Source organism: Odocoileus virginianus, chromosome 12 (assembly GCF_023699985.2).
Source record: "Odocoileus virginianus isolate 20LAN1187 ecotype Illinois chromosome 12, Ovbor_1.2, whole genome shotgun sequence".
Lineage (NCBI taxonomy): Eukaryota > Metazoa > Chordata > Mammalia > Artiodactyla > Cervidae > Odocoileus > Odocoileus virginianus.
Window position 1 is genome coordinate 47919912 of NC_069685.1, and position 15364 is coordinate 47935275.

Below are 15364 nucleotides of genomic sequence, written 5' to 3' on the forward strand. Positions count from 1 at the left end.
CAGCCCCAACATGGGGTGGAACACGTCAGTCCCTCCTCGCCTCCACCTTCTGAAAAAACCCTCAGTGGCTGTGCACTGCCATCAGGGCGCCTCCTGTATTTCCTTTTCTTTTTTCCTTTTAAAACATTTATTTTTTTATTTTTATTTGGCTGCGTCGGGTCTCATTTGCAGCACACGGGATCTTCATGGTGCCCTGCGGCTTCAGTAGTTGAGGCACGCAGGCTCTCTAGCTGTGACACACAGGCTTAGTTACTCCAGGGCATGTGAGATCTTAGTTCTCCAACCAGGGATTGAAACCTCGTCCCCTGCATTGGAAGGTAATTCTTCACCACTGGACCACCAGGGAAGTAACCACCTTCCAAATTTCTGAGCCAGGGTGTTAAACCTGGCCAGACTCTGTCGCCACGTCCAGTATATCGTTCGGTAAGGACAGTGGGTGTTTTCTCAGCCTGCTTTTGTTCAAGCGGGCCCCATCCCTGAAACATCTTGTCTCACCTTTCTTTACCAAAAACCTCTGGCGGCTCAGCTCAGAGGCCTCCTGCCTCCTCTCTGTTCGTCAGGGTAAATCGCTGTTGCCTCTGCAAGGTGCTGGAACTTTTAAAAATGTTCTTAACACTGCAGCCTCCATGCGTCCTGTCATAATTCCTTGTCTTTGTCAACTGAAGTGCTAGCTCCGTGAGGTTGGGGACAGTACTTTCTGTGACTTGGTGTTCACCGTGGGGGCTCACAGTGTGTTTGTGGAGGGAATGAACAAGGGGAGTAGGCACACTTTGGCTTAAACGAGAGTGAGAGGAGCCTGTGATTCCCCCAGTCCAGGGTGAGAGGCTGAGCACTTGTCTGTGGGATCTTGCTGGGAAAATGCTGTGTGACCTTTGGTGAGCTACTTAACCTCTCTGTGTCTTTGTGTGATCTTCTGTGAAACAGACTGTTGGGAGGCTGTTATTACTACAGGTATGAACTGAGGAGAAGGCCTCATCACATGTTTGTTGTGCCTCGTCAGCGTTTGTTGCTTTTATTCATAATGTTTTCTGCGCTGCTTATGGTCTGGGGCTTTAGCATAGCACAGACTTGGTGATGGGCTACTTGTCCAGCACTCAGCGCTCGGTAAGCAGGGGTCTCTCAGGGATTTGAACTGAGAGCTCTGGCTAGCCCTCAATCCGGTCGGGTTTTCCACAGAGCTGTGCTGTGGTTTGGGAGGTGGTGTTCACGACCAAGCCCTGGGCAAGAAGCCCATTGTCAGCATGACCGACGGCGTGTCTGGAAAGCAAAGGTGGACCTCACCGTGGGCTCCAGAATTGTTTGAGATGGTGGAGTCTGGCTTCCGGTTCTTTTCCCGGGTCCACAGGCATCACCAGCTGTTAGTGGCAAGGGTCCTGGGTGTGTTTTGTGAAACAAGGACCACCCCCCACCCCCGCCCCAGAAGCCTGGTTCCTCAGAGTGTGGTCCAGGAACCAGCAGCATTGGGCAGGGGCGGGGAGGGGGGGTGTCCCTGGGAGCTACTTAGAAATGCAGACTCTCAGGGCCTGCTCTAGGCATGCTGAGTGAGAATCTGCATTTCTCCAATATCCCCAGGTGGTTTGTGTGTGCATTTCCGTTTGAACAGTACTTGTCAGGGACAGAGGATGGGCAAACTATGGCCCCCAGGCCAAATCTGGCCCCCTACCTGTTTCTGTAAATAAAATTTTATTGGCACATAGCCATGTTTACTTGTTTACATTTTGGCTGTTTTCACACTATAAATGGCAGAGTCAGTAGTTGCGAAAGAGACTGATGGACCGATGGCCAGCCCTAAAGTGTTTACCATCTGGCTCTTACAGAAAAAGTTTGCTGATCGTCAAACCTAGCTGCCCATTGGAATAACCTGGTAATTTAAACACACTGATGGCAGGCTGTCACCCTGAGGTCCTGATATGACTGGTGTAGGTGGGGCCTGGGCCTTGGGACTTCCCAGAGCTCCCCCGGTGACCCGAGTGTGCAGCTGTGAGAACAGTGGCTCTGAATTGCCCGTGAAACCCAGCAAGTGCAGTTTCGATCAATGATGGGCCTAAGATTAGAAGCAGAGCTCTGGTAGGTGTGAATTGTCCCGGCATTAGCTGTTGCTGTGTCTGCTGTCCTCGAAGGCTTTCAGGGACTGAGCTGGTTGATGGGGACCTGGGAGTTGCGGCCTCCCTCTGGCTCCATCAGTCTCCCGGAGTGAGTGGATGCCAGCCCGCAGACCTCCTACATGTCCCAGGCAACTGGTCACTATTGTGCCTGACAGTCCCTCCCAGTGGAAACCAGGTTTCAGGCCGGGACTGACATGGGGTTTCTCTCTTTTACCCCCTCCACTCTCATCACTCAGTTTGGGGTACAGGGACACCTCCTCAGAGGAAGATGGAGTTCAGGCCCCAGGAAACCTGGAGCCCATCCACAGGGCTCTGTGCCCTGGCTCCAGAGTGACCCTGAAGTTACTTCTCCCAGAGGATGGGATGTGGGAGTCACCCACCCCTGCCCTGGGGGGCTTCATAAGAGTGTCAAGTTGGAGGCCACAGGATCTGGCACTGGGATTGCACACCAGGGTGGGAGGCAACAGGAATCATGACCAGGTTCTGGTGCGGATCAGGATTTCAGAGCTTCCCCCGAGACTGGCAGGGTTGGGGAGGTCAGGGGCTGGGGTGGCGTGGTGGAGAAGACAGGAGAGGGGCTTGGTTGTGACCAGGGTCAGCTCATCCTCTGGGTTTGAATCCTGCCGTTGCTGTTGCCCAGCTTTGTCAGGCACCCTGAGTGAGACGGGGGTTGGTAAAGGAGATCAGGAAGTACATAAAACATGTGCCGGGCACGGGGCACTCGGAGCTGTTTTTATTATTACTGCTGTGATGTGGATGGTTATGCAGGGGAACGGGTGGTTATGGGTTGGCCCAGGCCCAGGTGGAGGCTTGAGGAATCTTGTAAGAGGAACAAGGTAGCCTTGATGAAAAGGGGAAAGGATGCCCATAGAAGCCCCACCTGATGCCAACCAGGGTGTAGGGTCAGGTGAAACCCTCAGAGGGGCTTTGGGGATGATAGGATCAGGCCTACTCCCCCTCTCTGAGAGTCCCCTTTTCCCTCCCTCTGAGACAGTGAGACTTTGCCTGTCTGAACCTCAGTTGCCTCTTATGCAGAATGGGAACAGTGGTCCCTGTCCTTTCCGGACAGAGGTAGGCTAGGTGAGTAAACGAGACAGTATTTGCAAGGCATTAGGCGTGGTCCAGGAAAGGAGCGGCCATGGTGGATGAACCCCAGGTCACCATTACTGTTGGTTTTTCATCATCTTTATCCTCAGGACTTCAGAGGGGCCGGGAATTGATCAATAGACCTTGCATAGCACAGCATCAGGTGGGTAGTGAGCTCGCGGAAGGTGCTGGCCTCTTCCTCAGTGGGGCTTTTGGAGGATGTGGGGGAGGGCTGAGTCAGGAGGGCCCTGGGCAAGAGGGCACAGGAACAGACTTCCTGGGAGCAGTCCCGGTCAGTTGTGTTGTATTAGTGCAGGGCTGGGGTCTGTGGCACGCTGCCGACTGGGTCAGCGATTCGGGAGCTGCCTCTGCCGTGCTGGGGGCAGACAGTGGCCTGCTTTGTGGCCCAAGGGTGAGATTCCAGCGGGGGCTGAAGACACCGCCCCCAGCCTAGACCCAGGGAACAATGACAGGTGCTCCTGGAGTTGACTGCTGGGACGGTAGATAAAGCTTCGCAGTGAAGCTACAGCCCAGTTGGGCATTCTTGGCATGAAGTCCAGCAATGATGTTTCAGGAGACATCAAGCTCCCTGAGGTTGGAAAGCCCCGGCCCTGCCCTTCCGGGCCCTGGGCATCAGCTTCCTGAGTGTGCAGAAGCCAGGCAGGTCTCACAGGTGGAGACAGCAGCCATGCCAAGCAGCCCATGGGGCAAGGGTCCCTCCCCAGTCGGCCATGCCATCTCCCCTCGCTCTGGGTCCTGGTCCCTGCCGCCTCCCCCATCTCCCCAGCAGTTGGAAGTTTAGTGTTTCAGGGTTTGGGGTGGTAGTGAGGGACAAGCTAGTTCAAGGACACTGGGCCACCCATTGGGAATTGACAGCGACATTGCAGGGGTCGGAGGGAGGCTCTTCTGCCCCCTTGCCCCTCCTCTTGAAGATCAGAGGGAGGTTCTTGGGGAAGGGGGGCAGACCCAAGCCAGGAGCTTCCTGGGTTCACACTGCTGCAGTCTCGGAAAGCTCACAGTTCCCCATGATTACCCAGACCCCTGCTCTGTACAGATCACCTGTAGCTGGCCCCTGTGCTCAGCCGCATCATGAATCATAAATTAAAGCTACAGAGGAGGGCCCGGGGATTGGGGGTGGTGGGGTCTCAGGCCAAGGCAGCCTGTGCTGGGGATGGGTGTGTGTTCCTGGTGTGGAGGAAAGATGGGGAGAAAGGGAGCCCCCTGCCCTATGCCCTCATCTTCGCCATCTGCTTGGGTTTCTTTCTCTTTGGTTTAAATGTTGGTGTGACCACACCCCTTAGCACACATGGAAAGGCTGTGCATTTCTTTTTTTTTTTTTTTTAATTTCATTGACTCAGGGGGATGGAAAGATGGTCTGCTTTAGCAGCTGCCCGCATGGAGCACTTTGGGGGTGGCCAAGAGAATCAGTGTGTGGCTTAAAAGAAATAAGGCAGGACAGAAAGGAAGTTGCGTGTGGCAGTGTGGGGAGGAGCTCGCCCGCCCTCCCTGTCTTGGTGAGGGCAGGGTCAGCAGCCTGGCTGACTGGGGCAGGTTGGCCAGCGCCGGCTTCAGTCACTCGGGAAGGAGATGAAAGGAACAGGCCTGCAGGAAGGGGGCTGGTTTTGCTGTAAGCCCCTTTGATCTCCACTGTCCAGTGGGCCTGCTCTCTTCCCCTTCAAGGCTGACTGACTGGAGAGGAAGACCAGGCCCACGGCAGTAAAAGCAGGCCCTCATCATAGAAGCAGCCATCCTCAAATGGGCCTGGGGACAGCCCTTCCATCTACCCATTTTACAGACGTGGAGACTGAGGCCTGGAGAGCTGGCCTGAGCTTTTGTCCGGGGCAGGCAGGCAGGCAGGGGGCTCAGGCTGTGACCCAGGTTTCCTCGTGTTCACCCTGCTCTTGCCTAAATCTGACCAGGGCCCCACCCTCCTGCCTTGGGGTTCCCACTGCGCTTAAATACTGGTGCCAGATGCCAACTCTAAGCATGCTCTCATTTGAGCCTCCCCATGCCTGGCTCAGGGGTAGGCATGCTTTCAAAGGGAAGAATTGGAGCACAGAGAGCTTAAGACCCTCATCCAAGGTCACGCAGTCACCAAGTGCCAAAGGCCAGGTGTCTGACCCAAGCACTTTCTATACCTTGCCCTTTGACTCCTGCCTCCCAGTGCCCCAGACCATGGGGCTTTCTGCCCAGCTCACACTGCAGGTGTTGGAGAGGGGGGCTCCCCCAGACTCCCCGTCCCCTCCAGCTCTCAGTCCAGGTGCAGAGCCTCACCTGCCTCACTCTTTCCCTCTCTCCCCCACCGCCCCCCACCCTCCCCTGGGGCCTGGCAGCAGCAGCAGCAGCAGCAGCAGCAGCAGCAGCAGCAGATGCCCCGCAGCAGCCAGGAGGAGAAAGATGAGAAGGAGAAGGAGAAGGAGGCGGAGAAGGAGGAGGAGAAGCCCGACGTGGAGAATGACAAGGAGGAGCTGATCAAGTAAGGCCAGCCCGGCCGCCCTGCGAGGGGCCTGGCCACGACCCCCAGGTGGCCGGCGGGCAGGCGGGCAGGGGGGCCGTGGTCGGTACTCAGCTTGCAGGCCACCCGCCCTCCGTAAAGGTGTGTGAGCATTTGCAGTCTATCTACAGCAGATCGCCTGCTGAGAAGGGAAGCGCTTTCTGCTTTGCCAGTCCCCTGGCAGCACGCCCCCCGCCCCCCCCAATGCCCCCCTTCCGGAAGCCTGCTCCTCTCTCTTCCCTCCACCCGCCCGCCCTTTCTCTTGAAGCCTCTGGAGACCTTAGAGACTGATGGCTCATTTGAGCTCTACTCCTGAGCTAATAAATCCAGGCAATGACTTTGGAACTCTGCCTGGCCCCCCCGCCTCCCCATCTCCTCCCCTTTCCTCGGCTGAGTCTCCTGAGATGCTGAGAACGGGAGGGGGGTGGATCTGAGAGGACGAGGTACACGCAGGCGGCAGCCCTCACCTTTAGAATTATCGCTGTCAGTGTGAGTTCTTGCAGATCAAGGCACAGCCTCGCCTCGGGGCCCCTGACGGCCTCCCGTGCCTGCCAGGGGCGGAGCACCGCCAGCTGGAGATTCACTCTGAGCAAGGGGTGAGGGGGGGCGGGCACAGCTTAGCGCCAGGTACCTGGAGCGGGCTCAGGAATGTGGCTTCTGAGAACATCTGGCTTCGTTACCCCCTGTCTCCCAGACGCTCCTGCGAGGGCCTCAGGAAGATGAATGGAAGGCGGTGGTGATAAATCTGAGCCGCCCTGCAGTAAACTCCCCTGAGTCGGCTTTTGAGAAAAGTCCCAGCCCCAGCTATTGAGGTCACATGCTCCCCACACACCTGACTCAGCCTGCATCAGGCCGGCAGAATACTCTCCTCTCGCGTTTTCTGCAAGACCCAGTGGCCCATGATAACACAGAAGGCAAAGTTAGCATTGTTTGTAGGAGGACATATGCTGTTTGGGGCGTAAAGTGACCTGAAGGGTGTACCAGCCTGCACCCCTATGCATTTAATCCAGTAATCTTGCAAACGGATAGCAGAGAGCATCTCTAGTTGATGTATAAAATGGGCTTGCAGGGCTTCCCTGGTGGCTCAGTGGTAAAGAATCCGCCTGCCAGTGCAGGAGACACAGGTTTGGGAAGATCCCACATGTCTTGGAGTAACTAAGCCCGTGCGCTTCAGCTACTGAACCTATGAGCCTAGAGCCCAGGAGCCACAACTCTTGAAAGCCCATGTGCCCCAGAGCCCGTGTTCTGCAACAATAGAAGCCACGGCAATGAGAAGCCTGAGCACCACAGCTAGAGAGTAGCCCCCACTCTCCACAACTAGAAAGAAGCCCTTAGAGAAATGAAGACCTACCCTGGTCAAATAAATAATATTTTTTTAAAAAATGGGTTTGCAGATAGCCACCAGCCCATACCCACTTTGGATGAATAAAATAAGCCAATCAGTTACCTACCAGCCCACATCCCTGTTAGGAGAATAAAGCAGATGACAGCTACCAGCTCTCACCTCCCTTGTGATAAATAAGATGGCATTGCAGACCTCTACCAGCCTCATTCCCTCAATCTGGTGAATAAAGGAGCCTTGCAGATTGCTACTGCGTCACCCTGAGCTTTCCCCCTTTTTTCCACTCCCTGACTAGTAGAAAATCACTGGCAGCCAGCGCTCACCTTGCTAAAGAAAAGCGAGTCTCTTGAAGCTGCCATTTAGGTTCCTGGCCCAGCTGAAACCATCCCCGTCTCCCCTCTCTGGACTTTAGGGAGAAGACGGACGACACCTCTGGGGAAGACAACGATGAGAAGGAGGCAGTGACCTCCAAAGGCCGAAAAACCGCCAACAGCCAGGGGAGACGCAAAGGCCGCATCACCCGCTCAATGGCCAACGAAGCCAATAGCGAGGAGGCCGTCACGCCGCAGCAGAGTGCTGAGCTGGGTGAGTCTTGGGCTGGGGAAGGGGCACTGAGGCCCAGCGGGCTCAGAATCCCAACATTCGCTGCAAACTTGCTGTTTGACCTGCGGTGAGTTCCTTGACCTCTCTGTGCCCTGGTGGCTTCATCAGCACCAGAGTTGTGAGTAATGCCTGTAACTGTGGGCTTGAGCGTTTCAGCAACTTTTTGTGTAGGAAGAGCCTAGAACAGCGCCTGGGGCAGGTTCGCTGGCTGTCAGCTGTGATCCTTCCAGAGCTGGAGAATTCACCTACAAATCCAGAGCACCAATTTGGTTCTGTTTTTCAATCAGAAGATCTGCCCTCAAGTCTTCCCAAGGCTTTCACTGCCAGGGGCCCGGGGTTCAATTCCTGGTCAGGGAACTAGGATCCCACAAGCCACACAGCATGGCCAAAAAACCCACCCCTTTTCAAGAGTGCCTGAGTGCTGCTGTCCCTGCCAGCCCTGGGAGGCATCTGGGTTTGTACCGTCACTTCTGTGGGCCTCAGTTTCTCCTGCTCAACGGGTGCCCACCCACAGGTGCTCTGAACCTAAGGTGGGGGAAAAAGAATTGCTTAGCAGTTCCCAAGTTTGGCCACAGGGGGGCAGCCGGCGCGTGCTTGTCTGAACCATTTTGGCTGTTTGGAGCCTGCCCTCTCCTATCTGCGGGAACCCGGACCCGAGGCCCGAGTGCTCAGGCTGAGGCCCCAACCGCCTGGATGCCTTCCCAGGGTGAGAGTTGATGGAAGGGATGGTTTCTGTCTCACAGATGCCCTCCTTGTCCACACCCGAGGTTTGTGCCAGGCTCCTCGCCCTTTTCCCTGCGAGAGATCATTTGTACCCATTTCATAGATGGGCTGTTTGAGCCTGAGAGAGAGGACATTGCCTCCGTAAAGTCATGGAGTCAGTTGGGATTCAAACCCAGCCCACTGGCCACAAATCCCATTTGACTCCTGTAAGCTCTTGCCGGCTGCCCTTTGGTGCTGGCATGCGGGGAGGCTCAGGGCAGGAGGGTTCTTTTCAGAAGGGTGTTGGTGGACCTGACTTCTAGGGTCATTCTTTTGGACCTCAAGCTGATGTTGGGGCTGGGTGGTGGAAAACACAAGCCTGGTCCCTCTGACGGGCTCCCCATCCTGGGCTCCGGCTTCCAGAGCATCCCTCTGGGGGTCCTGTAGGCAGGGGGAGGGGAAGTTGGTCGTGGCAGCAGGGAGCCAGGGAAGCTGCCCGAACTTTCCCCGGAGGGTCAGCGGCCTTCCTGGTGCTGTTCCAGGCACAAGGTCCATGAAGCTCACGTCCCTCACGCTCACCCCTCTCACGGCGTCTTAAGCAACTTTCAGGGAAGGACCCGGGCTCACGTGTAGGGGATCTCGGAGGAGAGGCTCAGAAACAGCCATAGCAGACCCTTGGCCAGCTCCCCGAAGGCAGCTGCCTTACTTCTCAGCAACACGAACCACCTCCTCCGTGTGCTATATAGGTCGGAGCAGAGTCTAATAATCACCCTGTAGAACAAGGGCCCCCAGCAGGGGACAGGGGGCCATGTCTGGGGACATTTTGGATTGTCCCAGCTGGAGTGGGGGCTCCTAGCCCCTGCTGAGTAGAAGCCAGGGCTGCTGCTCAAGCCCCTGCAACACCTGGGGCGGCCCTCTCCACAGAGACTCATCCGGCCCCAGTGAGTCCACGCTCAGATGAGGTCCCTGCCCATCTGAAGCTCGTGTCCCTCCTCACCTCCCCACCCTCACGCAGTCACCAAGCTCTGCCAGGTGTATGCAGAGGCCGTGGACTGCCTCAGCTTCCCCATCTGTGAAATGGGGTGATTGCACACACACACCCCCATCCCAGCAGGTGCCCCAAGCTGCCAGAGGCAGAGAAACCGCCCCTCTGCGGACTGCTGCCAACACACTTGTTGTCTTCCTTTTCAGCTTCCATGGAGATGAATGAGAGTTCTCGCTGGACGGAAGAAGAGATGGAGACAGCCAAGAAAGGTGAGTGGTTTCTGGCCGCTGTCATCACCCTCGATGTGTGTGCAGGCCCTGCAGCTCATGTGGTGAGGAGGAGGTTGACACGTGCCCTTATTGGGGCTGTTGTGTGGTCTGCAGGGGCCAGGCTTTGCTTCCGGGTGTTCTCAGACTGGCCTCGTCTCCTCAAAGCCTCGGTTTTGTCTTCCAGAAAATGGGTCTGTGTGACCATGTTGTGGGGGACCGCGTCCGTGGCCTCTGGGGCCAGCACATCATGGCCTTATAGACAGAGTGGTGGCAGCGCTCCTAGGCGCCTTGGTGGGGGAGGGCAGAGGCTGCTGGTATCCACCACCGTGGGGTCACGGTGTCAGCCCGTCAGCTGTGCCGTCTCCCTGTGCTGCGATGCCGACCCCCATTCTCCGTGGAAGCCATCCGCGTGTCCCCATTGTTCATTAGAGCCTGAATGGCTGGGCCTTTGCCTCCCCCGCTTAGTGGACTGTTTCCAAGCCTCAGTTTCCCCATCTGTAAGATGGGAGGGGTGTCCAGATGGGCCCAGAGAAGCCAGAGGTAACAGGCACTGTCGGGGCTGTGTCGATGTCGATTCCCCGGCCCCCATCTCTGGGAGATGTTCGGGGGCCGTCAGACTAATGCTGCGCCAACGGGAAGGCTGAGGCTGGCAGGGTCGGAGGGGGGCGCATCTGAGCCATATTCACAGGCTCACTCTCGTTCATCTTGACCCCAGCCCTGAGAGGTGGTCTCGTTTCTGGCTGTTTTGTGGATGTGGAAGGAAGGAGCAGAGGCCAGGGATGGCCAGGATCCTGGGCTGGTGATCTGGGCCCCCCCCTCCCTTCCGCCCCCCAGCTCTTGTCCCCGAGGTCCTTCTGAGGCCCCACTGCTCACGTGCAGCATCTTTGTGCCCAGAGCGCCAGGTCGTGACTCGGGGAGGGAACAAACGGTCGTTCTAATGAGGGACCCAGGTGCACAGGGGTGGTCATGTGCAAGGACAGCTGGGCCTGGAGGCTGAGATCTTAGACTGCGGGCTGAGGGCCCTGCCTCCGCCCTTCGCCCCAGGTAGGGGTGCCGAGGGACCTGAGTGTCTGGTCCTGGTGTTTCAGAAGCTGATCAGATAGAGACTCAGATGTGGAGAACAAGCATATGGACACCAAGGTGGGGGGAAGAGGGTGGTGGAATGAATTGGGAGATTGGGATTGATATATATACACCATTGGTACTATGTATAAAATAGATGACTAATGAGAACGTATTGTATAGCTCAGGCTCTACTCTGCTCCGTGAAGGCTTAAATGGGAAGGAAATCCAAAAAAGAGGGGATGTGTGTATAGGCACAGCTGCTCTACAGTGGAGTGTAACCCAGATTGCTTCTCCAATGGCTCAGTGGGAACGAATCTGCCTGCATTTAAGGAGACCGGGTTCAGTCCCTGGGTTGGGATGATCCCCTGGAGGGCATGGCAACGCATTCCAGTATTCTTGCCTGGGAAATCCCGTGACCAAGGAGCCTGGTGGGCTACAGTCCACAGGGTCCCAAAGAGTCGAACACTGAAGCAATTCAAGCAATTCAACACGGGTGCCCAGAAACATTGTAAAGCAACCATGTGGTGGTGTGGTTTGACGTGACTGAGCTACGTGGATTGTAGCGCCCAGGGGCGCTTCCCGACCCAGGGATACAACCCGGGTCTCCTGCATTGCAGGTGGATTCTTGACCAACTGAGCCACCAAGGAAACTCCTATAAGGCACTTTAGTCCAGTAAAAATTGAAAGAAAGAAGAGAGAAACTGACCAGGAACAGTCCCAGACCTGGTCAGGCCCTCCACCTGGGTCCCAGCCCCTCCCCTCAGGGCTCCTGTCCAAGGTACCCTGCCCCTTGGAGGCTCCAGACCTCCCTCCTCCAAGCTCCCAGCCGTCAGGTGAGATGGAGCAGGAGGAAGGGCCCAGCCGGCCCTCAGCATCGTGGATAACAAGAGGAGCAGTCACGCTTCCTGCCATGGGGGAGGTCCTGCCTTCAGCATCTCAGCGGGGCACTAGTGGGGCCTGTGGGCATGGTCTCCAGCTGCCAGGGCACGGCGGGTGCTGTCAGCCCCTCTAGGGGGCCGTGTCCCCCTTTGCTTCTGTGTTTATTTTGTCATTTCTGGTATGGATTTCATCGTGGGGTGAAACAGAGACTTTATCTGAAAAATGAGTGATTTTTCTCCCCCACCTTTAATTTTGGTGAAGTACACATAACATCAGATCTACCATTTTAACCATCTTAACCTGTATGATTCAGTGGCATTAAATACATTCCCAGTATGGTGCGACCATTACTCTAGAACTTTTTATCACCCCACACAGAAACCCTGTACCCATTAGCAGCCACTCCCCATCCCCCCAAGCCCTGACAACCTTCAGTGTCCACCAGTCTGCTTTCTGTCACTGTGGATTTGCCTGTTTGGGACTTTTGCATGGATTGAGTCATACAGTGAATGCCCTTTTGTATCTGGGTTCTTCCTCTCAGCATCATGCTGTCGAGGTCCATCCCTGTCCTAGCCTGTGTCAGCACTTCATCCCTTTTTATGACTGAGTCGTAGTCCTCCGTATGGACATGCCACATTGTGTTTATCCGTCCGTCCGTTAGTTGATGGATGCTTGGGTTGTTTCCACCTATGAGCTCTTGTGCCTAGCGTGTTGTGAACATTTGTGTAGAATTGCATGCTTTTTTAAAACCACACATCAGACCCTGAGATCTCAACCATTGGCAGTGGTATCGCCCCAGGGGACCCCCCCCCCAACCACCACTAGGGCCGTGAGGGGCTCCACGTGCACATCCCAGGGCCGCCAGCCTTAGCTGCGTCTTCTGTCGTCATGGCAACCCCATCCCTGGCTCCCTCCCTGTTGCCCGGGAACAGGGAGTTGGCTGCGTGGCCCTCTCTCTCCCTTTGGGAAGGGCAGACCCAGGGGCTGGGAGGACGGCTGGGGATGACTCATCGGCTGAGCCAGGAGTGCGCCCCACCGTCTCAAGGTTGGGTCCTCAGGGACGGCAGTGATCTCATCCTGAGTCCCAGCCCACAGAGACGGTGGTGTGCGAGTCCCCCCGGGGGACGGTGCATGCCGAGGCCCTGCTCAGTGACATTTCTGATAATGTGACGAGCACCAGTGCGCTCGTCCGCCGTGAATTACAGCAATCTGCACAATTACCGCTCAGGGTGGCTGCTAAAGGCAGCATGTTCCAGGTGGCAGGAGGGGGTCGGGGCAGGGAGGCAGGTGCTGGCAGCCCCCAGGACTCCTCTCCACAGTGAGCGGGGATGTGGGGTGGGGGGGCAGTTCCAAGGCCCCCAGCCCTCAGAAACCCAGGAAAGTACCACAAACCCAGCTGTGCCCGAGGCAGATGGCACCCACCCATCCTCCCACCCATCACTCACATCAACCCAGTGCTTTACCCTGTGCTGGGCAAGGGTACCAGAAATGAGCCAGCTCTGGCCCCTCCCTCAGGGAGCCCAGGAAGGGAGCATCCAGGTGTCCCCGAGGTCTTGGGACCACTGAGCCTGCCCCGAGCCTCCTGGGGGACTTCCAATAGACAGGCCTTGTAGGATAATCTGCAGATGGTCCATCATCCCCAGAGAGACACTGGACCTCAGCTTCGGGATCTCTTAGCTCTGTGATATCAGGCAAACCAGTCTACCCCTCCCTGCCTTGGTTTCCTCATCTGTACAATGGAAACTCGAGGTTCACCCACTGTATTAGTTTCCTGGGGCTGCCATAACAAAGCACAAACTTAGGTGGCTTAAAAACAACAGAGACATGTTCTCTCGCAGTTCTGGAGGCCGTGAGTCCGAAGTCAAGGTGTCGGCAGGGCTGGGCTCCCTCCTAGGGCCCTGGGGGAGGATCCTGCCTCTCCTCTTCCAGCCTCTGCTGTTGCTGGCAGTCGTCGGCGTTCCTAGGCTTGTAGACATTCCAATCCCTGCCTCCATCTTCCATGGCTGCCTTCCCTCTGCATGTCTGTGTCCAGATTTTCCTCTTCTTATAAGGACCCACCCTAATCCAGCATGACCTCATCTCAACTTGATCGCATCTATAAAGACTTTTTCCAAATAAGGTCACATTCGCAGGTTACAGGTGGGTGGACGTGAAATTGACGAGAGGCGGGGGGGACACTAATCCAGTATGATGACTTTTTTTAAAAAAAATTATTTATTTATTTTATTTTTGGCTGTACTGGGTCTTCACTTGCTGCGTGGGCTTTTCTCTAGCTGCGGCAAGCAGGGGCCACTCTCTAGCTGTGGTGCCCAGGCTTCTCGTTGCAGCAGCTTCTCTTGTTGTGGAACACAGGGTCTAAGTGTGCAGGCTTCAGTAGTTGTGGCATGAGGGCTCAGCGGTTGCAGTTCTTGGGCTTAGCTGCTCCGCAACCACGTGAGATTTTCTGCTATCAGGGATCAAACCCATGTCTCCTGCACTGGCAGATTGTTTACCACTGAGCCACCAGGGAAGCCCCTTTGTGAGGATTTGGTAAAAGAAAACAGAAGCGCTTAGGAGGGTGGTGACTTAGACAACTGAGCTCCCCGTCAACCATTTGGAATGATAACCAGCCCCTCAGCCTTGTGACCCTGGCCTGGCCCATCCCTATCTTGGCCTCGTTTTCCCTTGTCCTCCAAAATGAGACAGGGATGCCATCACTGAAAGGCATTAGAAGGGTGACGTGAGCCTTATTTGTGCAGTGCTTGGTATACAGGAGGTTCTCAGAAGTGGCAGGCCTGTAGTTCAGCACACAGGCTCTACGTTTGAGTCCTGGCTCTGTCCCTTGTGGGTGACGCGGAACAGTAGCTGCACCTCTGGGGACCTCAGCCCCTTCCCTGCACAGCTGGGAAGGGGATTGGTGGTGTAAGATGACATTTGGAGGTGGTTTCATGGCACTGGGAAAGGGCCCTGGGGCTGACACCCAAAGCACAGAATAATAAATAATACTATTAAGTATTTGTCAGTACTTCTTTGTAGCAGGTACTGCTAAAGGTGATCTGTGTGTTAAGTCACTTCATCCCCACCAACCTTATGAGGCAGATGCTATTTCTTGTTTCTTTATCCAAAATGATGAAACTGAGATCCAGAGAAGTTAAGTGACCTGCCCAAGGTCACACAGCTGTTAATTGGTAGAGCTGGAATTCAAACCGAGGCACCCTAGTTACAGAATGGGAATGGGGCTGGTGTGAGGTTTGAATAAGTGAGACCATGGGCCTGGCTACTATTAAAATAATGATGAAGTGGGGGGAGCACCTCCCAGTAAAGGAATAGCATGTGCAAAGGCCCTGGGGCAAGGGCAGTGAAGTCAAGTAACAGGCTGTTAAAACCCAGCAAACAGGACTTTCCTGATGGTCCAGTGGTTAAGACTCCACCTTCCAGTGCAAGGAGTGCAGGTTCAATCCCTGGTCAGGGAACTAAGATCCCACCTGCTGCAGGGTGTGGCCAAAAGTTAAATAAAACAAAACAACAACAACCAAAAAAACTCAGAGAGCAAGGGAAAGAGAGGCAAGGGATGGAGAGGCTGTTGGGAGGGCTACCGCCGTCCCACCCCTGCTGGCCCGACCAGCTGTGGGCAAGAGTTTGGTGGTCGCTCTAGAGCAGGGGAAGGCCATAATGTGGGGAGGCGTGGCCCGGGGACAGGAGAGCTGCAGGGTTCCAAGTAGCTGGTGAGCACCTGCCCTTCCTTTGTACATGGAGTCAGGGCTGCCTGCCCTGGGCTCACACCAAGTGGGGACTGAGCAAGTGTAGGGCAGCCTCGGGGAGCTGGCCGCCTGCCCCGGGGCCCAGCGCCATGCT

The 15364-nt window shown here is 55.9% G+C and overlaps 1 protein-coding gene across 25 annotated transcripts in view; it reads left to right on the forward strand.

Moving 5' to 3' along the window:
- Nucleotides 1-15364, forward strand: part of NCOR2 (nuclear receptor corepressor 2) — a 232829-nt gene that overhangs the window by 151972 nt on the left and 65493 nt on the right. For 22 of the 25 annotated variants that reach the window (XM_070475104.1, XM_070475121.1, XM_070475096.1 and 19 more), the window contains 3 exons: nucleotides 5525-5667; nucleotides 7440-7612; nucleotides 9524-9586. In XM_070475104.1, coding sequence (XP_070331205.1) covers nucleotides 5525-5667; nucleotides 7440-7612; nucleotides 9524-9586 — 379 coding nt within the window. The remainder of the gene's footprint in view (nucleotides 1-5524; nucleotides 5668-7439; nucleotides 7613-9523; nucleotides 9587-15364) is intronic. The other 3 variants (XM_070475101.1, XM_070475105.1, XM_070475106.1) reach the window with 3 other exon arrangements.